At 43.8% G+C, this 27,726-nt stretch overlaps 1 protein-coding gene and 1 long non-coding RNA gene across 4 annotated transcripts in view; one reads left to right on the top strand and one right to left on the bottom strand.

The window, feature by feature from the left end:
* Window positions 1-7,127: 7,127 nt before the first annotated feature.
* tbx2b (T-box transcription factor 2b) lies at window positions 7,128-25,760 on the bottom strand. 3 transcript variants are annotated; one of them, XM_073053130.1, is made up of 7 exons: window positions 25,741-25,760; window positions 18,997-19,276; window positions 16,133-16,279; window positions 13,312-13,388; window positions 12,727-12,896; window positions 10,731-11,335; window positions 7,128-8,414 (listed from the first exon to the last, which is right to left on the bottom strand). In XM_073053130.1, the coding sequence occupies exons 2-7, from the start codon at window positions 19,270-19,272 to the stop codon at window positions 7,956-7,958; spliced, it is 1,734 nt and encodes a 577-aa protein (XP_072909231.1). In that variant the 5' UTR covers window positions 19,273-19,276; window positions 25,741-25,760; the 3' UTR covers window positions 7,128-7,955. The 3 variants fall into 3 exon arrangements, with proteins under 3 accessions (XP_072909231.1, XP_072909229.1, XP_072909230.1); XM_073053128.1 differs by lacking the exon at window positions 25,741-25,760 and adding an exon at window positions 20,377-21,147; XM_073053129.1 differs by lacking the exon at window positions 25,741-25,760 and adding an exon at window positions 20,377-21,146 and having other exon boundaries at window positions 19,009-19,276.
* The window catches only part of LOC140731588 (uncharacterized), a 37,991-nt gene continuing 31,416 nt past the window's right edge, over window positions 21,152-27,726 (top strand). The window contains exon 1 of the long non-coding RNA XR_012099872.1: window positions 21,152-21,374. This is a non-coding gene — a long non-coding RNA (uncharacterized lncRNA). The remainder of the gene's footprint in view (window positions 21,375-27,726) is intronic.

The raw sequence follows: 27,726 nt of genomic DNA, 5'->3' as shown, positions 1-27,726 counted from the left end.
TAGACTCCCTCACAATAGGAAACATCCTCTCCACATCCACTCTATCTGTGTCCTCTGGTCCTAGACTCCCCCACTATAGGAAACATCCTCTCCACACCCACTCTATCTGTGTCCTCTGGTCCTAGACTCTCCCAATATAGGAAACATCCTCTCCACATCCACTCTATCTGTGTCCTCTGGTCCTAGACTCCCCCACTATAGGAAACATCCTCTCCACATCCACTCTATCTGTGTCCTCTGGTCCTAGACTCCCCCACTATAGGAAACATCCTCTCCACATCCACTCTATCTGTGTCCTCTGGTCCTAGACTCCCCCACTATAGGAAACATCCTCTCCACATCCACTCTATCTGTGTCCTCTGGTCCTAGACTCCCCCACTATAGGAAACATCCTCTCCACATCCACTCTATCTGTGTCCTCTGGTCCTAGACTCCCCCACTATAGGAAACATCCTCTCCACATCCACTCTATCTGTGTCCTCTGGTCCTAGACTCCCCCACTATAGGAAACATCCTCTCCACATCCACTCTATCTGTGTCCTCTGGTCCTAGACTCCCCCACTATAGGAAACATCCTCTCCACATCCACTCTATCTGTGTCCTCTGGTCCTAGACTCCCCCACTATAGGAAACATCCTCTCCACATCCACTCTATCTGTGTCCTCTGGTCCTAGACTCCCCCACTATAGGAAACATCCTCTCCACATCCACTCTATCAAGGCCATTCAATATTTGATAGGTTTCAACATTGTGTATTGGTGGTAGTGGTGTAAATGTTTAGGGTTACTAATCAAGTGGGCTGACTTGTTGGAGCTCCGTTCTTCTGGACAGGGGGAGAGTTTGCCTTGGCTTGTGCCCTGGCAATTGTGGAAAGTATCAAGAGATGAATTGTTTACTGCAGGACGAGGATGTGCTGGGGGGCAGCCCACAAGTGTTGACATGCTTCCAACATCAACATGGCGTGCCCACAACTTACTAACCCCAATCACTGCATCTTTGGAATGCTGGAGGAAGCTGAAGCACTGGGAGGAAAACTATGTGATCACAGGGAGAACGTGCAAACTCCTTGTAGACAGCGGTAGGAATTGAACCTGGATCACTGACTCTGTTAAAGTTTTGCAACAACTACTCCACCATGCTATCAATGATGTAAGATAATTGAACATCAAGGGTAAAATGAAGTCCTGTTTGTTAGAGATGGTCATTTTCTGGTATCTTTGCGGCATGAACTTTATTTGCACCTAGCCTGTACAGTCCCACCAGCTGATTGTCAATGGCGTCATTATTCTAGCCTCTGGAGAACATAAACCTGGTCAACCTGAAGTCCCTTAATAAGTCAGCCCTGCCATCCCAGGGTCATCTCACAAGCAGGAGCACAGATGGGTCAGACCAGTCAGGCCTATGCCATTCACTCCCAAAAGGAGGGAAGTAAACACAACTTTAGTTTGGTGAACAATCTGGCCAATTCTAGGGCAATTTTCATAGGAAAAATGTCGAGTTCTGATGTGCAGATATATTTAAATACATGATAAATTCGAATGACACCTGCTGGATTACTAATGCAATGTCAGAACCATTTATTTCCTAAACAACACACACTAAGTACAGGAGGCACTCAGCAGGTCATGCAGCATCTACGGAGAGAAATAAACAGCCGACGTTTCTACTGTTTGCATGTTTATATTGCTGCCTGGACTGCTGAGTTCCTCCACCATTAATTTCTAAAATATTTTACTGTACTTTTTCAACCTTGAACTACATCTGCCATCTATCCGCCCATCTCATGAACAGGTCCTCACATAACGCTTCATAGGTCTTGCTATTCATGGAATTCATTTCCGATCGGAAACGCTGATACTGTTCATTAATTCTAAAATCCTGTTCCTGTGTGCGTGATTATTTTCAGTTTACTTCGGGCTGTTCTCTGTTTAACATTTTTCATTTATTTTCAATTTTAAAAAAAAGACACAATAAATGCTGGAAATGATAAACACAAGAGCTTCTGCGGATGCTGGAAATCCAGGGTAACACATTTATTTTCATCTCCGTTTAACCGGCTCACGTTCTCGTCCCGTCAACTTGCCGATCGGATAATGAATTCAGTTCCTTGGTACACATGTATCCCAGTGACAGTGGAGCCGATCAGAATCTCAGTAATAAACCGGAATTCACAGAATATATTTGGTTCTATGAAGCCCCCGTCTCTCTCCCTCACTGGTCATTTTCTCCTGTGCGTTCGCCGGCGGATCATTTCCTGCTTTTTTCACCCTCTCCACAGCCGCTCCCCCCCCCCCACCCCCACCCCCGCACTTTCCCTTCTCTTCAGATCTCTTTGGAGTGCGTGCAGTCTCGGACATTACCTTTAGTCCTGCACCTCTGTGAATTTTCTGTTTGACTCTGTCAATCGCTGCTGTCTCCCGTGTCCATTTTGTGCCTCCCCAGCCCCACCATAACATACAAATCCCCTAGCGTCACTTTATGTACATACAATCAGTCGGTGTATTTAACAGTTAATTTCACGTTATATTTTATAGAATTGATTTTATATTTATTGTGTTTTGTTGTTTTAATTGAAATCTTTATGCTTATTGTATCATTTTCTTCAGCGTCGGATCCAGGAGTAATAACCATTTCGTTCTGAAGAATGACAATAAACAATATTGAACCCTGAATCTTTCACAGTCTCTCCCTGCGTCTCTCTCTTTTTAGACCATAAGACATAGGAGCAGAATTAAGCCATCGAATCTGCTCCGCCATCCCATCACTGGTCCATTTATTATTTATTTATTATCCCTCTCAACCCCATTCTCCCCCACCAGAGGGTTTGACCTTGACTTGGCCTGTGGCAATAATTTCCCCAGATTCACCATCTTCTGGAAAAGTATGCCATCCTCGTCTCTCTTCTAAAACTATTCTGGAGCTGTTCGCTCTGGTCCTAGACCCCCTCACTATTGGACATCCTCTCCATGTCCAGTCTATCTAGGCCTTTCAATATTCGATAGATTTCAAGAAGATCCCCCCCCCCCCCAATAAACTCAGCGAGTACAGGCCTGGAGTCACTAAACGCTACTCTCTCACTCTCTGCAATATTCTCAGATTGCTCTCTCTCTCTCTCCGTCAGATTCTCCGTTTCTGCCCTCAGCCCCTCGCTCTCCATGTTTCTTTTTCGCGGGTCAAGCGTGACTCCGTGTGCATGAACGTCCAGTTGAGAAATTGAACAGTAACCCACCCGCCTCGGCCCAGTCCGCCGAGTCGACTACAGATAGATCCCGGTTCTTGCGAGACTCGTCCACAACTTCAACGCTACAACGCGCAGTGTATCAAAATAGCTCAAACTTCAGCGAAGCTACCGATATCTAGTTACTTACTGAACTTAAGGAGAGAGGGAGGAGATTAAAAGTAACCCAAGGGGCATTTTTTTCACCCGGGGGTGGTCAGTATATGGAATAAGCTGCCAGAGGAAGAGGTTGAGGCAGGTACAGTATATTAACAATATTTTAAACGACGCTTCGTCCGACACATGGATAGGAGAGGTTGGAGGAGCATGGGTCAACACGGGTTGATAGACAACAGACAATAGGTGCAGGACTAGGCCATTCGGCCCTTCGAGTCAGCACCTCCATTCACCGTGATCATGGCTGATCATCCACAATCAGTACCCCGTTCCTTCCTTCTCCCCATATCCCTTGACTCCGCTATCTATAAGAGCTCTATCTAGACTATTCTGGATTCCCCCAACATCGGGAACATGTTTCGTGGTGGGACAAGTTTAAATGGGCATCTGGGTTCGTATAGCCGAGTCGGGCCGAAGGGCCTGTTTCCTTTCTGTGTGACTCCATGACTACGTGCTCAGGACTGAGTTTCCAAAATTCTTCTATTAAAGGTTGCTGAAAGAATCAGTACATTAAACAAAATAACTACGAAAAGGTCGGCGTCAGTAAATGATAGTCGAATTTAATAGAAAGATGGGCACCTCCGTATCTTGAGCTTAACTTGAAAAATAACTATATTTTTAATTCATGAAAAACTAAAGGGCGGCTGAGAATTAGTGTCTTGGGAACCAGATTTTTAACTGTGTTTTGGAAGTTACTTCGGCTTTCCATGAAGCGATATTTTTTTGGATTTAAAGCGGAGCGCTTTAAGCTGCTCCGGCTCATCACCAACTCCCACCCGCAATGCCGCATCGTTCCAGGAGGTGGCGCCCAAAGTGCGCCGAAGCAGCGCAGGATCCGAAAATGAAGCCATCAGCTGGTGACACAAAGCCTCGTAAATCTTGCCGGTACGCAGCCATTGGTAATTGGCGAAGAAAAGACTGTTTATTTCATGCATTAATGGTCTGAACTTAAAGCCGCCAGGTTGAATTTGAGTACGACCTCCCATCAACCCATACATCAAAGTGATTTCTCTTTTTTAATTTCTGGCCTTTGAGTAAGGGAGACAGCAAATAAAGTGATAGCCTTTCACTGTGAGGTGGAGCAAGTCCTCGGATCACTTTTCATTCACACATTTTACTCAGTTTTCCAAAATTAAAAGACTACCAATCGCAGGATGTCTGGCAGGAGCAGTCGCTAAATCAATTGAACTCTTTAAGTTAATCAGATAGGGATTCGTAAACTTTTCTGCCGGAGAAGAAGGAAAATTCAGCATCCCGTGTGAACCAGTCTCGGGGGTGGGGGTGGGGAAGGGATGAAGAAAAACTTCCCAAATAATCGGACTGGAAGGAAACCCTGCGCCTTGTGTATTTGTGTACGTGTGAGTTCGTATCTGTTCATTTGTTTGTGTGTGTGTGTGTGTGTGTGTGTGTGTGTGTGTGTGTGTGTGTGTGTGTGTGTGTGTGTGTGTGTGTGTGTGTGTGTGTGTGTGTGTGTGTGTGTGTGTGTGTGTGTGTGAGAGAGAGAGAGAGAAGAGAGAAGGAAAGTAGAAGGAGTGGGAGACGGAGAGGGACGGAGGGAGTGAGAGAGAGAGAGACAAAGAGGGAGAGATAGAGGGAAGGCAGAGGGAGAACATTGATGCTTCAAGTAGATGTGTGGCGTGACTGGCTGTCGAATTTGTACGAGTATTTGTGTTTGCGCGTATATGTGTGTCTGTGTGTGTAATCCATTTTTAAAAATTCATTTTTCGGGATGAGGGTGGTCAATGTGATACCCGAATGTGTTTCTGTGACGTGATACCAATTAACTTGTATCTGTGAGCGTGAGCAAGTGTCAGTGTCTCTACACGTCCGGCCGAATCCTGTTCCTTTCGTCAGTGATTGCAACGCCATTTTCCAACTAACTTGTGTTACTTTGTTAGGATTTTAGCTCCAATCTTTCATTGGTATCAACAATCCTCCTATTCTCATGTTTCGTTCTTCAGGGGATTCGCTGCCGAGAGTATTCGTACAGGGTAGTTTAATTCGTTTGCATTTCGCTCTCTCTTGATTATGAAAATGGCATGGATTTTCCAAAATATGTTTTAATTTAATACACACTCAGCCCGCCAGGACTTGTCACTTTACCCAAATAATACCAATTAAAATCATCCTGCACCGTCCAGATGTATAATTTTGACATTTCCCTTTGGATAGACCAATTTCCTTGGCCACTTCCTCGTTCCAGATGATGACATGTGCATGTTTCAGTGCCATTTATTCGCCATGAAGCATTTTGACACAGCAGACGCCATCAAAACCTTTGATAATGTAATCAAACTTCAGCCTCTCTCCTCAAACCAAGGTCAGCGTGAGACACCTGACTAACAGATAGATCCACAGGGTCCTTTGAAATCACTCTGAAGTACTGATACGGAATGCGCGGAACCCCCCACGGAGATGAAGGGTGTACCGCCCCCCCCCCCAGAACATTCGTGTAAAAGACGCACATTTGAATGAAAAGACCCAGTAAGCATTTCCATTGGTAGATAATTTTTTAAGAGCTAATGGACATAAATCTTGTCTAAAACGCAGAGCGTACATTCTTAATGTTTTAAGAGGTCGTAATTGATATATACATTAGGGAGGAATCGAATTGCAATATAACCGACAGATCAAAAACCATTGGAGTTGCTCCATGCAACTCAGCGGCTTTTCCAAGAGAAAAGGACCGCGATAAATTCTGAATTTGAATCCAGTAGATTGGAAAGGCAGGTATAAATTTCAAGGAAACATGTTTAGCAAAAGCAAAATCCTTACGGTGTTGTTTATTATCTATTATCGTATGCGGGAGACCAAGGGCGTACAGAAAGCTCTAAAATGGAAAAGATTGAATATCTCTTGTTTCAGTTCCTTCACAGAGAACTCTGTTTCAGTGTTTTCCTTTAGTTTATCTGGGTTTTAAATCTTTAACAACATCCACTGCAGTGATTGAAGTTGTTCTTTAATGTGGCGGATCCTTTAATAACTATGTGCGCAATTCTAAGTCGGGTATTATCAAAGCCGACGGTGGTGGAAAAACAGGCCGACAAGTTCAGCTACATAAACTGGAATACGCGAGCAAAAAAAGATACACAAAATCTGTGCTCGCGCGCTCACACACATACATAAACACTTATACATACAGACACGAACCGTCACTGGGGGACGGGTCTCTCTCCCTCTCACACACACACACAGACACCATCACTGGGGGACGGGTCTCTCTCCCTCTCACACACACAGACACCATCACTGGGGGACGGGTCTCTCTCCCTCTCTCTCACACACACAGACCCTCACTGGTGGACGGGGCATCTCTCTCGGACACACACACGATGATCCTCATTGGGGGATTTGTCCCTCTGTTTCTCACTCACCGACCCTCGCTGATGCACCCCTCTCTCTGTCTCTGTCTCTCTCTCTCTCTCTCACACACACACACACACACACACTCACTGAGGGACAAGTGACCCTCTCTTTCTTCTCTTTCTTCCTCTCACACGCGCTGATCTTCATTCGGGTCTTCTCCCCCCCCCCCCCCTCTCTCTCTCTCTCTCTCTCACACACACACACACACACACACACACACACACACACACACACACACACACACACACACACACAAACAGCACAAACTCTCACATCAGATGAAAACGCTTCACTTCAAAATGTTTATTGAAAGTTGTGAGAGAACTCATTTTTCTAAATTGATAGAATACCCGAATAACCAACACAGTTTGAGATACAATTTTTTTTTTTATTTAAGCCGCTTCGCATGAGCCCGATGGGAGAGCCAGTCCACTGAGTCTCCGCACCTGGAGTTGAACCAAACCTGAGGTGGCCAAGCGGCACTTGGTATATACCCCGCTAGCACAGGAGTACAGAATTATCTTAAATTCCTTTAAATCTGTCATATTGTACAGTACATAACGCCGTTAATGTTTAACAGGTAACACTGGAATAGCAATGAAGTAATGGATGGCACGTTTTAAAACCGTTTCCACTAAAGCAGACGGAATAAACCTCTATGATAAAACACAATTAGAAACTCATCCATTCTCTGGCACACACTTCCCAACGCGCTATATATTTCATTTACAATATATTGTGATGTTTGTGTGTAAAACGAAACAAAAAAACCCATTAAAATGCACAGAATTAAACTCTAATATATATGTACACGCGAATTTACAAATGGTGAATAAATTAATACCGATTTTGCATATTCTGCCATCCATAGTATATTTACAAAAAAAAATTACTAATTAATTACATAAATAGCAACGATCCTTTATTTTTCTCGTGTGAGGATACATTTCTGGTACGCGCTACTTTTAGCGAAGTGGTCGTTCCTTTATCCCAGTTTACACACAGTCAACAGCGCGCCGCCGTCACTCTGTGGGGGGGCAGCTCTTTCAGTCCGGACACTGGGTGCTTCTAGTCCCTGGACCGCACCAAGACCCCACGCCCTCCTCGGTCGGATGCAGACGATATTTGCACAGGGGTTGTAATTTCTCTTTTGCGTGTGCTATCAGCGCCGATATCCTGGGATGTTTCGAAGGACTCATTTGGGAGAATCCCGAGCCGGAGACGTCTCCCGGTTGCTGTCCAGACCGCTGACTAACCTCTGGATGTTCTGGAGTTCGTTGATAGCGTCCTTAGAGGACGGTTTCGGGGAGGGGGCGCTGCCCACAGTCCTTAAACTGCCGCCGTTGCTCTTGTGGTTGAGTTCCGAGGCCAGGCTGGAGGAAACGGGGCTGGACTCCCGGCTGCACAGCTTGGTGTCGGAGCCGCCCAGAGCCGAGGGCATGGCGGTGGTGAGCAGGTTGGTGCTGGCCGGGATAGACACAGGGATGGGGTAAGGGTTGAATCGAAGCCGGGGTCGTCCGCCACTAAGGAACGGATGCCGGTGGAGAGAGGACGGCGCTCCGGAACTGTTGGGCAAGGCGGCGGCTGCGGCAGCAGCGGCCATGTACGTGTAAGGGTAAGGGAAAAGGCCTCCAAACGTGGTCATTGGGATCCCCTGTATTATAAAACAGAAAGAGAGAAGCAGGCTTTGTGAGTGCCATCAGATGATGCACGGAAATGAAGATCTACAACAAAATCAGACCTAGGCCGATGTTTAGAAATAACGGGCTCTGGAAGAAATATAAATCCGCAAAAACAAATCTAAGTCGGAAACTTGAAGGTGGAGGGGAGAGGGAGAGCAGGAGAAACAGACCCACTCATTGAAGGGGGCAGTGATGGACGGGAATAACCTACTCCTGCTCACACGTTCCCACATTCGGGAGCAAGCGCACGGTGAAAGGGAAATAAATTGGATTTTTTAAAAAAATTTTTGCTTTTAGATGCATAGTTGAATCTTGGATTTTATCCCAGGGCCCAAAGATTGGGAGCAGGGCTGGCTGACACTCGGACACCTGCACAGTGACCCTCCCCCCTGGCGTGCTGCAGGTTACAAAACAGAACGATGCCCTGTCTCTCTGAGACTAAAGTGGCCTTCCTTTTATTTCGCAGCTGCAGGAGTCTCTGCCCTGGGTGCACCTAGTCTTCCAGGACTTGGTTTGTATTCCTCCACATTCAACAATTCAAATTTAGTTGTATTAATTTCAAAATTTCAAAATTTACTTCAAACAGGGAGAAGGCAGAAACAATGTTAAGAGAGATAATAAATTAGCCACAATGGAATGACAGAGCAGACTCGATGGGCTGAATGGCCTAATTCTGCTCCTATGTCTTATGGTCTTAAAGCGTGCATATTAAAATCAAAAAGAGTTAATTCAGTGGAGTCTAAAATGCAGATTTGAAACGGGAGTTGGGCGATAAAATACCGGGCTGGAATATAGTCTGTGTGTTTGGAAAAGAGCAAGTGCTATGCATCTACTAGAGGTTTGAAGGAAGTTAGCTGAGAGTGTGAACAGATGACTAAACAAAATTTTAAAAATAACTGTTTTTTTTCTCTTCCAGGCATCCGGCAGGCAGCCCCGTATACTTCTGAATCCAGTTTAAACAAATAAAATGCAATCTGTCAAAAGACTTTGAGTGCAGACAGAATAAAGTTCAATATGCCCTTACAACATGGTGAGCAGATTTTAGCATTGTTAAAACAATTTGTATAAATAAACTAATATTGGGTTGGGTTAATCAGATCCTGCATAAAGACATTCTAAAAATATATTTATGCTTCTGACTACATTCATGTATCACCTTCTCTGTAAAACATTACTGTATCAGTATTTATATATTAATAATAATTTAATTGTTTCAGGAGTCTTTTCACATTACTTTAGGAGGAATTAATTTAAACGTTCTGCACTCTCAGGTGGCGAGCTAGTTTTTCCAAAAATACCCCAGCAGAGAGGAGAAAGAGATCTGGTTGTTATGAATTGCAACATAATACAGGGATGGATAGAAGATGTCATGTCACTGTAGTCATGTATGAACAGTATCAGCCAGGCTCCGAAACATAGGCTGGAGGCTGATTGAAACCCTCAGCTAAGCTTACAGGACCTGGTAGGACCTGGTGACCTATCTATCAGACACTGAGTTGTTTAAATGAACTATTGATTACACAATCAACAAATGATTGGGAACAGGTTAATAGTTTTAACAGTGTATTTCCTCATTCTCCCATAAACCCACTGCCACTATAACACCAAATGATAAATTCTGAGTTAATACTGATGGTGGAAATTGGAATGAATACCCCAGTGTATCACTGGGAGAAAGAACCTGCCTGTTCATTGGTATCTTGGCCATTCCAATTTTAATAAATAGTGATGTAATTTCACAGCCATTGCTTGGCCTCAACATACTCTCCCATTTTATTGGTCAAAGACGATTAACCCTCAATTCATAGAAAACACTTGGACTGACAAGGCAGGGCGGACCATAGCCGTAACAATAATCGGAATCAGAAACGCACCTCGAGGAACTAACAGCGAGAGGCTGCCGAACCAGCGATCTCCAGGGCCGTTTCTCTCTCCCTGTAACTAGCCACTGGATTTTTATCCTGCTCGCCTGTAGGTGTCCTGTCTCCCTAAACTGACCCTATCTCCAGCTCATTTCTCTACCCAACGCTGTGTTTCCCGCAGGCACATTCTCACAAGCTATAAAATATATAAAACAGTGTGAGGGAGAGGAAGACTTCTTCTTTAAGAAAGGGCATCCATGCTCCTGTCTTCAAAACGAAGTCAGACGTTGTTCTCTAGGAACGAACTATATTGGACTATATTAAAATTACAAATCCGTGTCATTTACTAGGAGATCCCTTTATTTACGATCAACGACCTAATAAGTGCAAAACCAGTCCGCGCTCCACTGACAACAGACTCCTTACCTGAGAAGCCAAAACGTGTTGAGAGAGGTGGAAGGGGAAGTGCGGGGCGGTTCCGGCCGAGGCCTGGGCTGAGGATATACTCGCGTTCTCCAAGGTCCCAGCTCCCGACACCGAAGCTAATAAATGTCCCATGCCGGTGGCCATGGCCGAGAAAGCTCCCGGGGCGACTGCAAACTGCCCGGGATGGATAAAGAGAGGCTGTCCGACGTTTAAAGGGTTAAAAAACTGCTGGCTGTGCAACCCCGAGAAAGCCAAGCTTTGCATATGTCCGGCGTTAAGATGCGAAGGTCCGTCCGTTTGGATTACCAACGGCGAATAGCTCTCTTTACTCAAACACTCGCCGTCTTTCTTGGAGTCATCCTTTCTTCGCCCGTCTCCTTTCTCCCTGTGACTGAAGCACGTGTCACTGTCCCTGCGCGATTCCAGCGACTCCCTCTTCTCAGCCGCCAATCCCTGTTTCTGCCGGTGAGAGGAGTCTGCAACAGCCTCCCCCGCCGGCGGGGTGCCCGCCCTGGAGACCCCCACCCGCGGACTGCAGGTGACTGCTCCCGGAAGCTCCCGGTGCCTCTCCAGCTCCGGCTCACTGTCGGCTCCTGACTTGTCATCTAGAGATAACCGGGAGATAAACAAGACGGATCCTGGCATTAAAACAAAGTCAATAGAAGCACGAGATTTCAGTGCTATTCGGCGATCATGGAGGCGTTTTTAAATATTCTTGATAGATTTTGTACCTCATATATCGTTACAAATAATGTTCAAGCATAGAACTAAACACATCAGAGTCTTTTGCATTTACTATGAAATAAAATATCAAAACAAAGGTTTTTTTCCTTGTTACTCTTTGTATTTCTGTGTTTGACCAACGGACGGGTCTATTCTGAAATCTACACAATCCCTATAAAACAAGAGAAGGACGAAGCAGAGAGAATCTGGGAATTTCATACAGGACATTTTCAGAAATATTAATTTTGACGTTTATTTTCATTATCCAGATCAGTGACGAACACCCGATGTGATTTTACACAAACTTCACGCAAATGATATTCTGTTACGTATCATCTCAAGCGCATCAGAAACAAAGTCGAGACGGATGAGCGTTAAATCTTAACCTGCACAGGGGAAACGAGGTTTGAACCTAAAATCGCGATGATCGGCTCCCTAAGGGTTACCGAGGTTTATGCTCGTCTCTTTTGTTACCAACTTTTCTCTGCTGGCGACGTTTAATTTTTGAAATTATCTATTTGATAACAAGGGAAGTCTTTAACATTCTGCCAGAAGGTCAGATTCGGAGCAGGACTCCAAGTCTGCAGATCCCAATCACACTCTGGGTGACACAAGCGCCATTCTCAGTTAGAGGAACGCTCACAGTGTGTGTGAAGGGGTCGTTAGGGTTATAACTCGCATAAAACACTCCGCTGTGTATTTTATACTTCGGGGATTTCTGAGTTATGAACAAGAGTGATCCGTAACTGCAGATTGCTGACCTCCCACTTATGTGGACGCTGTTGAAATATTTTTAAAATAATCGACACATTAAAAATTGTCTCCTCGTCTCCCCTTCCCCGACCCCCAGTGTTTATATTATTTCAAGCTTTCCCCGTGTCTATTATAATATCAGGAAATAGCATTTAAATATGGGTGAGCTGGAAATGGAATCCTGCTAAATCTATCCAATGAAACATTCCCCAAGGCTGCACATTCGCTGATTTATATACTATTTGTTCTGAGTTCAGGGCAAGGTTTTAATCTCATGCTGTCTTCATTATGATTAATACTTTAGAAGTTGGTGTTTCCCCGTGTGCCGGTGTCCTCGGGACCCATTTATTAGAATTTACTGGAGCAGATAATGGCACTGGTCTTTAAAGGTTAAGCCAGTCGTCCCGTGGTTAAGCCGGAGGACGCCATGCGGTCAACAAACCGTGCGCCCTTGATCTCTGGATTGGATCAGCAACCCCGCTCCTCCCTCTTGCCCCGCCCCTCCCTTCCAAACATTTACCTTTAGGAGTTTGACCGAAATGGAGAGAAATGGGGTCTAGAGGCAAGGGCGAACGGAGGGTCTCCCTGGCTGGGGGCTGGTCGCTGGAGGAGGCATCAGAATCTCCGCCATCTCGATCGCCTTTACACTGATCCTCGTACACGCGCAAAGAGGGTAGAGAGAGTTGTTTTCTGGAAAAAAATGCGAATTCTTAGTTTTATAATGAGAGCAATAACGATCTTAAATGCTGTTGTTTAAAACCAATTAAAATAATATGCAAATTAAAAGTAAATATCAGAATACAGTTAGCATACAGTTTTTCTAAGACATTTCTAAGACGAGGCGTTCAACTGAACCTCGATATTTCATGTTGTCATTTCATTAATGACCACTAGGAGGGGGCCCAGGGACAGTCTGGAGACACCATCATTACAGGAAGAGGAACGGGTCGCCCCTCTATCGACTCCTGTCCCTGCTTCTCTGAATTATCAGGGTTAAACGCATCAAGGGGAGAGAAAGAGAATAATCTCTCTGCCAGCTAATCCCCTGTGTTCTAGATAAAACTGCTGATGCCCGGACTGATAATGAACCGATCTATCTGTTTACCTTTTTTCTCTTCTCCCGTTCCCAGTGTCTCTGAATCCTTTCGCAAAAGGGTTGTTGTCAATCTTAAGCTGCGTTATCTGTTGAATTTTTAAAAAATGGTTAGTAAAAGTAAAATTTGTAAACAGCAAAAAAAAAACCCTGCTTCGGTAGCAAAGGAATAAAAAAAAAGATATACGAATGGATCTTTTTTTACCTACACGTGCCCTGTACAATATTCCACAACCAACATCACCAAAACAAAGTGCTTCTTTTTGTGAAGTCTTGCTCCCTACAAAACGTTACCAACTATTTTCACTAAGGACCTCTATCATCCAGGACGTTCTCATTGCTTCCATCAAGGAGGAGGTACAAGTTCACTCAACGTTTAAGGAACAGGTTCTTCCCCATCACCATCAGATTTGTGAATGGACAGTGAATCCACATACACTACCCCATTATCTTTTTTCTTGTTTTGCTCTCTCTCTCTCTCTCTGCACTTTTTATTTAATTTATATACTTCTGCCACAGAACGAGAAAAAATTCATGACATACACCAGAGATACCAAAATCTGATTCGGATTCCTCGGTAAATCAGTAACAGTTCCCACTTCGTTATCATAGGGGTACCGTTACAGTTCAGAGTTCAATTCTGGCATCCTCTGTAAACAGTCTCTATCATTCATCCTTGTGGAATACTTGGGTTTTATCCAGGTGCTCTGGTTTCCACCCACAGTCCAAAAATGTACAGGTTTAGTAGGTTATCTGGTCATTGTAAATTGTCCTGTGATTAGGTTAGTATTAAACTGGGGTTTGTCAGGGTCTGCAGGGCAGCATGGCTTAAAGAGCCTATGCTGTGCTGTATCTTTAAATAAATAAATGTGTTGCATTTTGAAAGCACCATACTAATAGTCTGGTGAGACATTTGTATCATTCTATTAATACATTCAGTCGGAAATTTGATTAATTAGAATCTATGATAAACCCCTCCCAAAAATGCTAAAAACGGAATTGCTGCCTTTGCAGAATTTGTTCCAGCATGTGAAAGCTTATCAACTTGAGATACTAACTCTAGTTCCCTCTGCACGGATGTTGCATAACCTGCTGAGCGTTTTCCACCGTTTTAAAACTAAACTTTCATACCTCGAGCAAAGGTTGGGTATTTTCAGCTTCAGGTTCGTTATTTATCACATGTACATGGAAACATACAGTGAAAGGTGTTGTTTGCATTAACAACTGACACAGCCTAAAGGTGTGCTGGAGGCAGCCCGCACGTGTCAGTACACACTCCAGCACCAACATAGCATGCCCACATTCATGGTTTATCATTTTCTCCGCGTCTTGCTGGGATGTTTAATCTCGGTTGCCAACAAGAAGGTTATGAAGCACTGCGAAAAAGCTTCTAACAGTTTGTTTACATGTTCAGGTTATGAATGCCTCTGACAAATTATGGTGTGCCTTTATGAAAACAGCAAGCACAGAAGTGCATCTCTCTAGCTTAGTCTGTATCCATAAGCCGGGTTGTGCAAAAATATGTTAATACTGTTAAGGACGGGCAAAACACGAGAGAAGTAAAGAATTAAACCTCTAAAGTATCATAGATCTAGTGGGATAAGTAGGGTACTCCTTGTTATAATGCCTGAAGAACCGCCTATTGGAAGAGGCCCCATTGCAAATTTGAATTCCTATTGTAATTACGTTGGCAACCATATCAATGGAAATGCAATGTCAGGGGAGATTTGGCTGCAGTATCTTTGTGGTTTAATCTATGAGTTTATCTTTAAATGTTGATATATCGTGCACCAATAAGTTTGTTAATATCAGGCAAGATCAACAGAGCAGAGGCGACGTTCGGGCTTCGATCAGGAGAGTCTGCAGTGATAAGTAGACTTTAATTGATTTCGATTCTCGGCATAAATTGTTGGTGGAGAATCAACAGAAACTGTCCAACCGGTAAAAATATAAAACAGAGAGAAAGGGAGAGAGAGAGAGAGAGAGAGATAGAGAGGGGGGGGGGAGAGAGAGAGAGAGAGAGAGAGAGAGAGAGAGAGAGAGAGAGAGAGAGAGAGAGAGAGAGAGAGAGAGAGAGAGAGAGAGAGACAGAGAGAGTGGGAGCGAGAGGATGAGAGAGAAAATGAGAGAGAGAGAGGGGGGGGAGGTGGGCAACGCCAGGTGCATTTTAGTATTAAATGAACACAGGTCTAAACCACAATTTCCTACCTGCACAGAAAAATTGTTTTGATCTGTAAATAACTCTTTAGATGCAATGGCTTCTTGGAATTACACTGTAATCGCTTTATTGTACTAATTCTTCATACAGGATCAGACCGGGGGATGTGGTGGCGTTTTCCCGGATCGCACAGTGAAATGCTGATTTTCAAACAATCAGGATTCGTTTAAGCTATCCAATATTAAATTTTTTGAACTGTCTTTAATTCCTGCGTGTCTTCAAAGCATCCAATTAAACGTCCCTTTACAGTGAATGCTGTGGGTTGCATTATTTGACCAATTTTGAATGCCGTTTTAAAGATAACAGTTGTCGGGATTTCGTAGCTTCCCGGAGTTGGACATATTTCCAAATCGCTATCAAATAATAGGTTATAATTTAGCAGAAGCATCAAACTTTACACGAAACTGCCTGATGCTGCGTGGGAAAGTAAACGTGTTTTTATTCAAAAGTGTGTTCGAATTCGGGCTCATCAACGGAGGGACAAGAAGTATTAAAGCATTTTTAATCACGGAATCGAATTGTTACCACATTGAGCAGGCGAGTCTCAGTATACCTGCAGCCAGTGGCTCCCAGTGCGGGCCCAGGTAGTGCGAGAGAAACGTGCCGGGGACTCACCTTATCATTTTGATAGGCTGTGACCGCAATGAACTCCGTCTCTGGGAACACGTAAGTTCGGAAAGTGCTGTAGGGCAGTTTAAGAATATCGTTCGCGCGGACCACGTGGAATCTGGGCTGGTATTTGTGCATGGAATTCAGGATTGTCTGAGAAAGCGACAGAAAGAACGGTCGGGTTAATTTCTCCGAAAGGAAGCTCGCGCTCGGCCTCGGACGCACCTGGGGGCCACTAAACATTAAAAACTACCGATATTCCTCCTCCCCCCCCCCTCAATGAAATGGACAGGGGAAAGGGGTGCCCTGTTGTTGATGTCGCCTTACACAGAAACCTGGAAACCCCAGTTACTCCTGGTTTTTCAGAAACACTGTAAAAATACGAGGAAATCGTGTCGTTTACCTGAGCAGAGAGAGGTGAGTGGTACCTCAGCCTCACCACCTCGTATTCTAATTTTCATTCCTGTCTTACAACCCAAAGGGTGTAACATAAAACTGACTGCAAGACCAAAATCGCCTTTATTTACTACCAACATCACATTAAAATAAACGATTCCAAACTGGAATATTAATACTTTTATTTTTTCCTAACTCGCGGCAAACATCTCATTCTTTGAGAGGCTAATTTCCTCAAATAATCTAACTCAAAGCTCGCACCAATACCCCGCCCGCTCCCCCCTCCTATTTTCCCCTTTTCCGTCTCTCCCCACCTCCATCATATTTTAGATGGATAAGGATTTTTTTTACTACGGGGATACGCCAATAATCGAGACCACAGTTTCAAGAATAGTAAAGAAAAACATTAAATATATATATATAGATATATATGTAAGTGTGTGTAATATATACATACACACATATAGGAGATATATATATCCTGCCATGCAGTGAAGGGGAAACCGCGCCATTGTGTCTGATATATAAAAGATACAGGCATCAGATCTGGGCACTGATGTGTCATTTGAACTCTGTCCTGGATTTATACAGTATAAAATGTTACAGTGCTTTCCCGCTCAGGCGTGCAAATCAGCTAAAGAGTTCCACCACTTAAGCCTGGATCCGTAAGACAAACTTGCCAGCCTCTGTTTTCCCAAAATCCCTCTGAACTGTTCCAAGACATAATTCCTTTACGGTTAGACAAGAATCTTCAGCCAAGTGTTACACGGGATACACCTTTTAAAACAATGAATATTATTTTCTATCATTTATTTATAATATCAGTGGCGCTTGCAACAGAAACACACAAAAAGGACTGTAGTAGACGGACGGTTGAGTCTTTACGGGTTTTGGCTACGTTTCCGTGGAAGCAACACTCGGTAATCCACTGAAACCCCGGTTCTCAGTTTTAGACCGCGAGACTCTAGGAGCACTGGTAGGCCATTCGGGGCCGGATAAACAATGCCTCCCTCCCCAGCCCGGAGAGAGCCGGGGAAAGGCCAGCGAACAGGAGTCGCAGCCTCAATAATTCACTACAATAAACAAATAAAGAAAAAAGTAGATTTTAGCACATTCTTGGTTAACTTTTCAGTCCGCTGTTGGTAAAAGCAAGCGGCAGATTTTCTTTTCACGCTAGCGAATCTAGGTCGGAAGCTCTGTCTTCAGGGCTCTCGCTGTGGAGTGCCGCTTTTATTCATAATGGCTGCTTTTTACCTCCAGTGTCGTTCCTACAACCTGCAATCAAGTTTCCCAGGCACTGCATTAACAACACTCATTCCCTGCGCAAATAAATGCTCACAAATTGTTCCCTACTGGCGCTTGTCCACCTCTAAAGCATCATTGGAATGATCTTTAAGAGACTCGCTGGCGGGAGATAACAGATCGTCCTTTCTGTTGGAGCTTTCTACCTAAACAGCACTCCCCCTCTCTCCTCTCTCTTCCCTGACGCCACAAAGACTGACCTGCTTTTCACAACTCATATCCGTAATACACTTCAGTTTGACCCCGAGTTAGCATACAGCAAAAAAAACACAAAGCGGACAAACAATAATGTTTAAAGGCGTAATTATAATCCCCTAAACAGTCCCTTGAGCAGAGTCTGATGCCTCTCCAGCATAGATTTGTGTCTTTATTCTGAATCACGGAGCAGCCGATAATTAATAAATATGACAGTTTTAATGCATTGTTCCAAATTGTGTAAGCCTGCCTTAGCAAACAGTGTACACGTTGTGTTCCCGCAAAAATTAAAGCCCTTCACATCTTCTGACACGTCTTTTAAATGATCACAAACAATTTGACTTAAAGGTAAAATTTAAGTTTTAATAGGAGCTTCGGGGTCTTTCTGTGACATTCTATGAATGGAATTGTAACAACCCTACATTAAAATGGGCCGTCCACACCGGTGATTGAGGATTGAAGGTGGTCTGGGTTTTCCGACCCTCGACTCACTTTATATATTTCTTTTTCAGAGGCGTACTTATCAAGTTTCGGTGTCTATGAGGGGTGTGTGTGTGTGTGTGTGTGTGTGTGTGTGTGTGTGTGTGTGTGTGTGTGTGTGTGTGTGTGTGTGTGTGTGTGTGTGTGTGTGTGTGTGTGTGTGTGTGTGTGTGTGTGTGTGTGTGTGTGTGTGTGTGTGTGTGTACGCACGCTTGTGGGGAGACGGTGAATTCTCCTAAATTTGCAAAACCTCGAGTAAAAATAGCCATGTTTTATATGATGTTTTGAGCTTGGTAAGGACGCTTGGGAGAGTGGGGGGAACAGTGATGCACTCTCCAACGACATAGGAAGAGATTCAAGCGATTTTACTTGTGACAACAAGAGAGCGAAAGATGCGGCCCAGCCAAGCAGAGAGTGGTGCAGATTTGCCAAGTTACCTTTGTTGAACACTTACTAAAACGTGACAATCAAAATGGAAAATATATAAATGGACCTACAGCAACACTTACGAATCCATGCTTGTCAGATATGTTGTTGGTGAGTTTCAGTTTGTGAAACGTGACCGCTTTGGCCATCCATTGTTCGCCTGTGGCTGGACTATCAGGATGAATATACATCCTCTTTGGCATCTCGGGGTCGGCCTTCCCGGCTACCATCCAACGCGAGTTGTGAAATTTGTAACGGCAGTCATCGGCGGCCACAATGTCCATCAGCAAAATATATTTCGCCTTTTTATCCAAACCGTTGACCCGCACTTTAAACGGGGGGAACATCCTCCTGAATTGAACACACGAAGCGGCACATTTAATGTAATATGGGATATTCCAAGTGAAGAAAAGCACAGCTCGACATGAAAGTACAGATGTAAAAACACAGAATACAACCGAAAACATTATACTTAGAAACTTGCTCGACTATGCGTTAAAATTATTATATTTTTCTTCCGATCTCTTCTTAAATATGTGCCTGAATTTATTCTTTTACACGTGATCAAACTAGCAGATTTTTTAAAAAAAAACTTAAGAGGCTATCCCAAGTACTCTCATCGCAGTTAAGGCGGTCAGCAGCATCTCGGCTGCCCCGGTGTGTACTGACTGCGAAGAATGCGTACCATTCCTTCTAAGTGTGATATTTCTAAGTTATTTGATGAGTCACTGTGAAGTTTGGTAGTTTTAAAATGTGGAATCCCACCGCATTTGTCTAATGCTTTCTTCCCGATCTATCCGAGCCTTTCCAGCGGTCCACACCGGCCGATTGCAATCAAGGGCTATTATTAGCAACAGACCTATGGCTTCAACCTCACAGCTTCTGCTAAGGTCCAAACAGTGTTCGGGAGAATTGGGGACTAAATGGGATTCTTCCCATTAACGACGCGGCAGTTCACAATAGATTACGATTATATTTCGAGACAAGGAAAAATTCCCCGGAAGATGCTTGTTTTTACAATGTAGATATTTAAAAGCGTTCATTTTAATTTAAACTGCTTGATTACAACGCGAGGAGAAAGGATCGAAATACCCGGAGCGCGGACTTTATATAGATCTAAGATAAAGAAGCGAATGGGCATCCGGAGCAGAACGCATAACCTTTAACAGTTGCTATTTAGCTCTTTAATAAGGGACTGGACATTAAAACGCTCAGATTTCACTGGCAAATCCGATTGTGCCTTTGGCACATTGACAACTGGCTTCTCTCAAGGACTTCGCAAATTCACTAGAATTAATTTAACAGATGACTGATTCTTAATTGTAGTTTTGATTTAAATAAAAACAGAATGAGATAGAAATGATCAGAAAAAGTTCCAAGGGATGATAAGAACGGGGAGGGGGGAAACACCGCTGCGTTAAACTGAGTGTGGCTACGAACACAAACCATACCTCCCAGACTTCGTAATCACCATTTCGGTGCCCACTTTGTGAAACTGGTCCCACAAATCTTTCGCTTCCAGGTTCACTTTAGGATCGTCCTCGACCTCGTCCTCTGGCTCCAGGCTCTTGAGGGGCCGCAGGTGTGTCGACTGATGCCCGAGAGCGGAAACGTGGATCCCGGCCTCTGCCATACTCGAGTCGGTCAAGGGTTTGCCCAAAGCTCCGGGTAGCGAGAGAGCAGCCGCTCCGCTCGGTGGCAGCGCCAGAGCGGGGAAGAAAGACGGCTGAGCAGCCAGGAACGCGTTCATTGGGAAATCCGCGGCTCGGTGAGCGTGAAACGGATGATAAGCCATACTGGTCGCCGCTAAAACTGGATCTCTCATGGGTGCATCCGGAAAAGAAGAAGGGGGGATATAGGAAGATTTCTGTCGGAAGAATCGCCTCGCCGGGTCTTCTGTACACCACCTGGAAGAACCAGTGCCGATCGACAATTCTCTCTCTCTCTCTTTCTCTATCTCACTCACGCACACACACACACAAACACATACACACACACATACACACACACACACACATACACACACAGGTCCTTCCTACAATGATCTTCCTTCGGCTTCGTCCTGCTAATGAACCGCCCAGTTGATTGGTGATTTTACGCGTCCCGACCAATTGTGTGCCTGGATAGGCGGAGTTTTGACAACTAAAATCAGGATGGATGAGTTAGGAAAGAGGAGGGGTGGGAGAAAAGGTGTCGGAAGCTCCAACGTACAGTAACCATCAGTAAGATCGCTTTTTGAAAACATGTCAACAAAATTAAATATTAACCAATGACAGAAAAGCATGATACCCCCTCCACACCCCCCCGCCAACACACACTCCCCGTCCTTTTCCCTCCCCCCGGCTGTCTCCATCCTTCCCGCTTCCCGGATTAAGAGTGCCCGGCCCCGGACGGAGACTTTACGGCGCATACAAACACCTAGAGCCGCTAAAATCGTCAAAACCCGCAGGTAACGACATACAGATTGTGGATTTATAAATATATAAAAACTAAAATGGTCCGACCCGAACCGAAGAGAGTTGACATTTTCAGATGTGTTTGTTACTCCAGAAACGGATATACTTTCTTTAAACGGCTAAATCTATAATTTTACGCACTAATTGCAGGATATTTAGAATTACGTTGTCGCTCCGGACTGGCATCACTGGTAAGACGGGTTAATGGATTCTTGAAATTTTACTTAGGATACTGCAGCGCCTATTATACGTCCCAGTACAGCCATATTCTGAGCACAGAGCCTAACAGTTTAAAGACATTTTTTTAAATCACAAACATAATCTTTGACCTATTTCGAAAGTTATCTGCATCAGCAAACGCTGCGGTAGTTTCATTTTACCGAAGTGTCGTTATTTTTAGTCCGAACTTTGTGAAGTCAAACACTTTTGATTCCGCGTCGTTTCATTCAGCTAGTACTGTCTGCTGGTTAACTCACCAGACCACGGGGATTAAAAAAAAGTCAACTTTTTGGCGGTGGGTCCCACCAGATGGCGTAATTATGATTTGAAATAAAGTTATCGGGAAACAATCGCACAATCGCAACCTTAAGTTGTAAAGCAGGTTCGAAACGTTTTTTGTTTGTGTGGGGAGGGTAGTGATATTTGCCTCCCCTCTCCGAGGTGCGTGTTTATCTTTAGTCACTGAATCAGTACTGGCGTCTAAATAAGGACATTGCCCTTTTTAATTTTCCAGCCAGCGAGTTGTCCAAACGCTCCAGCGCGTTACGAATCGTGGGAAAAGCCAAGCGAGACGCGCCCGCAAAACGCCGCACTCGGTACTCATTCCGAGTGCTTACAGACCCCTAAACTATCATCCCGGTGTTTTGAGTGACGGGGAGTGGGGGTTAGATAACCGCATTGAGAGAAAACCCCGCGAGATCGTGAACCATAAAGCTTTCGGGTGATGTGGTTGTAACGCGATTGGCGTGTGTTTCAACCCAAATATGAACATGTTTAAGGGAGAGAAGGTTTAGAGGGGTTAGGCGGATTCTCAGAGTGGGAGATGCAAGGTTCCTCGAAACCATCTCCTCCGATTAAGTCGGACATGGCTTGTCGAGAGCGCTTGGCGCCAGACTGCTGACGTCTAACAATAAGCACCGTCTCCTGTCACTTCGCATTAACCAAAGAAATTTTATCAGCGCCCCTCCTCTCTCCATTCTCCCCTCTCACCTCTCCAATAACCACTGCTGGTGGAAAAAAAATAAAAATCTAAACTCGCCGTGTTCAACGCGGATGTCCGCCGATTTCTGAGAGATTTCAAACACGAAATTATTTAAAATCTTCCGTCCGGGTTGAGATACTCGAGTTTAAGAATTATTAGCGAGAGGCAACGCAGTTTTTTCGGTCATATTTCCCTTGGTTTCTAGTCTTTTTTTCTCATCCCCAATATTATTCATTATTTATTTATTTAATAATATTATTTTGTTTTTACATTTCCATGGTTTGTTATATTTTGCACCTTGGTTGTTTGTCCGTCTTTGTGTGTCGTTTTTCATTGATTCTATAATGTTTCTTTGTATTTACTGTGAAAACACCAAGAAAATATATCTCAGGTTGTATGTGGTGACATGTATGTACTTTAAAAATAAATTTACTTTGCAAATTTTGAAGCGGCAAATGGGACAGGGTGGAAAATTTAATCACCTGGCCGGGAGAGGAAAACAATCATACTCATCACTTATCACAAATTTGTGGGGGGGAAAAAGCTCGAATATTTGTTAACTGATTTAATTTCCACAAATTGCCAAAAAAGCCTTTTAGTATTCAAAACTGTGAGAATCAACAGTTCACCAGACAAGCAAACTGGTTTAAAATCCCAGTAATTGTCTCCTGGACACTGGCTTCTCACACTGTAAATATTTTTGTTAGCTTCTTGGAATGTTTCATATTCAAAATCACTTCCTTCACCAGTGACAAAAGTCGGGACACTGGAGCATGGGTGCATTCAATCAATCTCTAAGCTATCTTATGTATTTATATTTATTGTGGGTTTTTTTTATTATTTTGTTATTTTTATCTTATTGTGTTTCTTTTTGTGCTGCATCGTATCCGGAGTAACAATTATTTCGTTCTCCTTTACACTTGTGTACTGGAAAATGGCATTAAGCAATCTTGAATCTTGAATAAAAAGCGGAACATTTTGTTTCATTCCAGCCAGGTTTACCAGCCCTGTTCCGTGTTGTTCCCTGTGAGTTACCACCATTTCCGACATGGAAACATTGTGTGCTGAGAAATTAATCGTATATACAGAACTTCGACTACTAAGACGTGGGCCAGGGCTGATACATAGCATTTCAACCCAATCACTGTGCAAAGGAGAGTTATAATACGTGCCCCTATCCAACAAGGTGCATTGCACCTTTGTTTTCATACCCTCTATCTGTTGGTCAAATAGTGTCAGTGGCGCCACAGATAAAATACCTGCAAAAAATACTGAGACCTTGCCTAGGACTGTTTATTCTTCACCTCCCTACTTGAAGCTGAAACATTAATCAGCAATATACAGGTACTTTGAGATGATTACTGACCTATTCCGTGAAATAACTAGCCAGTCAATAGAGCAACCCCTCACCCCACTTCATCCACACAATAATTTACCAACCATTTAGGAGGGAGGACAGATCCCCTTTGCGAGGCGTTTTTATTCAAGGTAATTACACTCTCACCTAAAATTGATCGCGGTGTGTGAGGTCTGGTAGATGGAGTGCTCCGTTGTCCAACTCGTAATGCAGGGTGTTTTAGCACACGACGAACCCTCCTCACTGAGTATACAGTTATGTCTGGTTCAAAGATCTTGTGCAAATAGAAAGGTTTTAGAAAGTGCGTGTGTGTGCGTGTGTTCGCGTGTGAGTGTGCGTGCGCGTGTGTTTGAGAAATAAAAACATTCACAACAGGTATCTGCGAAATGTTACAAAGTGTGACCATAGGAACAGCTCGATGACATTGGAATTAAATTATACTATTTCTCAGAGACGTTAACCGTCACTTAAAAAGCAATTTTCCGTAAATATTTTATTAATCAGTAAATTAACAGGAGTATTCTACACAGATAACAGACGTAGAACATATAAAGCATTTGGTATTATTTAAACCATACATGATTTTAGTATGTTTAATTTTAGTTATCAAAATTATTAGCCAGCAACAATCTACCGAGGCAAGTTTCGGAGTGATTGTAATTTGAATGTATATTTTTTTATTGTAAGGAGTGCAGAAATATCCTGGGATTATACAGAGAAACAAGAGTTAAGCCGCTAAATCGCGATACGTATTTTAGCAAACACGTTAGCTGTTTTGTTCAGGGGCTAACGCGAAGGTCTGAAGTCGCGAGGCGGACGCGCTCGGACGACGGTCGAATGACCGATTGGGGCCGATTGCCGTTCTCAATTAGCCACCGGCTTCGCATGACCTGGTTGTTATGCGCCAGAACAAGCAGACACAGCCACCATGTTTACAGTATTTAATCCTTGTGGCCGGTGGCTGTTTGAGACATGAGTTCCAAAATGCATCTGACGGCCAGGTTGTTGATTGCGTATGAGATCCCTGGGACGAACTCACCATCTTGAGGTCACTCCATGGTTACTGTAGTGTATTAAACTGGCACTTTCTGGAAGCTCTATGTGAAATATCCCTTTGAAATGCAACCTTTATATACAGCTTGTATCAGAGCTCTGTGTGTGTGTGTGTGTGTGTGTGTGTGTGTGTGTGTGTGTGTGTGTGTGTGTGTGTGTGTGTGTGTGTGATGTGTCTGTCTGTCTGTGTGTATGTGTGTGTGCGTGTGTGTGTCTGTATATGTGTGTGTGTGTGTGCGTGTGTGTGTGTCTGTATATGTGCGTGTGTGTGTGTATGTGTCTGTCTGTGTGTGTGTATGTGTGTGTGTGCGTGTGTGTGTGTGTATGTGTCTGTCTGTGTGTGTGTGTCTGTATATGTGTGTGTGTGTGTGCGTGTCTGTCTGTGTGTGTGTGTGCGCGTGTGTCTGTGTGTGTGTATGTGTCTGTCTGTGTGTGTGTATGTGTGTGTGCGTGTCTGTCTGTGTGTGTGTGTGTCTGTATGTGTGTGTGTGTGTGTGTGTGTGTGTGTGTGTGTGTGTGTGTGTGTGTGTGTGCGTGTGTGTGTGTGTGTGTGTGTGTGTGCGTGTGTGTGTGTTCACACAAAACACATACAAATAGCAATTAACCAAGCTTAAAATGATGTGTTTAAAGTTCAGTAGTAGATGCTATTGAGCGGCCGTTTTTGCAGTTTCTGCAGATTTCCCCGCAGTTTTGAGTTGAAAGTCTTTGTAATCAATTGCACGAAATGTATTTGTGAACGCAAACTGACCTTGTATTTTAAACTCCAATGGGTCCAACGAGAGTGTCTTCTCTACCTCTTGTCTTTTCTTTCCTCTCCTTTACACAGAGGAACCTAATTCGTTGCAAAATTGTGTCATTTTGAGTTCGGTGGAATAAAATTATCACATGACACTTTGAACGGGCCAGCTTATTGTGCCCGCAATTACCATCACGGTGCTGATTGCAAGATACATACATATTGCGGATATTTACCTGTTATGTTCAATTATTAATTTACATTTGTATTTGTAACGGAAACTGGCCTATTTTGTGGACCAGTTCACCGAGGTTACAATGGGTATATTCACTTGGTGTACGTTATCCGATTTTATTTCCTTTAGAACACATTTTTCGCAGTCCCGATAAAGAATAGAGATTATTTTCCCCCCAGCGGCGAAGTATGAATTAAATCTCGCACCTCGCTTTGCGCTTGCTCGCGCAAATATTATAAAGACAAAGTTTGCAAATTTATAATTGTTTCATAGAAAGTACCAACGAGGGATGTTGAACTCGCTGCATAGGTGTTCCAAGGCTTGTTAAGCTACAAGGCAACTTTAAAAATGGGAGCCGTGAAAACAGTTTAGTTCAGTAGTTACTCAATTGTCTTGTTACCTCCACTCATTACCGCCCGGATTTAAACTACATGGTTGGAAAGATTGAAAGTTGAAAGTGCGCGAGCTGCGAGTGCCTATTGTGTTTATAAAAGTGAGGGTGAACGTGGAGTGCGGGGAATTTAAGATTTTCTGTCTGTGCTATATGACTGCATGTGCGTCTGCATTTTCTCTTTTTGAGTATATGCGCTTGGGCATGTGCTGTGTGAATAGTGTCTGTTCTGTGAGTTTTGTAAATGAGTGAGTCTGTGTTTGTAGCCAGAGTTCTAGGCAGATGAATTCATAACAGGAATCCGATGAAAACTACCTTAAAAATCAAAACGGATTATTTTCTTGGACGGTTGAGGTTCACTTTAGGGAAGAAATAATTATCCTTTAAGTATTTAGTTATTATCATCTTTGCCTTTATTCGTTTGCATGCCTTTTCTTAAAGGGTCTCTTGCTCTGGGTAGTTTAATTTTTATACCATTACTCATTTAATGTTTATGTTCATCGCCAGTATTTAAACCCACTCATCAGTGGGATGTACAATTCTGCGTTTCGAAAGACGCGGCATGGTGAAACATGATTTCTTTTACATTATCCCTCTCTCTACACTCCTCTCTGACTCCCATTTTAATTTCTTCAGCAACACCACCGCCTCCCCATCCCATCCCATCTGTGCCTATTTTTAGCAGAGACCACGGGCCGTGGCGCCAGGCAGTTTAAGACCTGTCAAACTCCTTCATAATTTTTGATATCACATGTAGACCATCAATGTAAAAGCAGCCCGCCTTTTCCCCGTGCTCTGGGAAGGCAGCGACAGCGAATCGTATTGACCTTGTCATAGTTCCTGTACCCTGTCGGAATGGAATACAATTAATTACGCCTGCACAACTTTTTTTTCTCCTCTCTGCCCGATTTCCTAACCAAGTCCCCATCTTCTGCCCTCTCTTCGCCCCTTTCTCTTTCACTCTGCCCTCCTTTTCGTGTTCGAGCCCCTTATGTCCACATTTCTCCTTTTACCTTCCTGCGCCCCTACCTACCGGACACTACTCCCTCCCTGTGCTTCGCTGTGCGCATGTCTCCTGTGCCTTGGTCAACCGCCTGCCCCTTTCCTCATTCTCCGATCTTCCTTTATTCTTCCTTCCACTCATCTCTCTTCATCCACTTCTACCCCATCCCTGTTCCCCTCACCCATCTATCTCTCTCTGAAATACTGTACGCTCTGTAATTTGGGATCTACTACTGGATTCTTTACGTTCAGTTCTTTGCAACAAGCTTCAATCACTCGACGCTGAAACACTGCCTTCACCTGTATGCTTGAGAACCGCTTTCATAACGCTTAGAAATTTATCAGCCAGATATAAAATACACCTGGCAAA

This window comes from Hemitrygon akajei, chromosome 8, assembly GCF_048418815.1.
Source record: "Hemitrygon akajei chromosome 8, sHemAka1.3, whole genome shotgun sequence".
Taxonomy (NCBI): domain Eukaryota; kingdom Metazoa; phylum Chordata; class Chondrichthyes; order Myliobatiformes; family Dasyatidae; genus Hemitrygon; species Hemitrygon akajei.
This window is presented reverse-complemented; position numbering and strand designations above follow the sequence as displayed.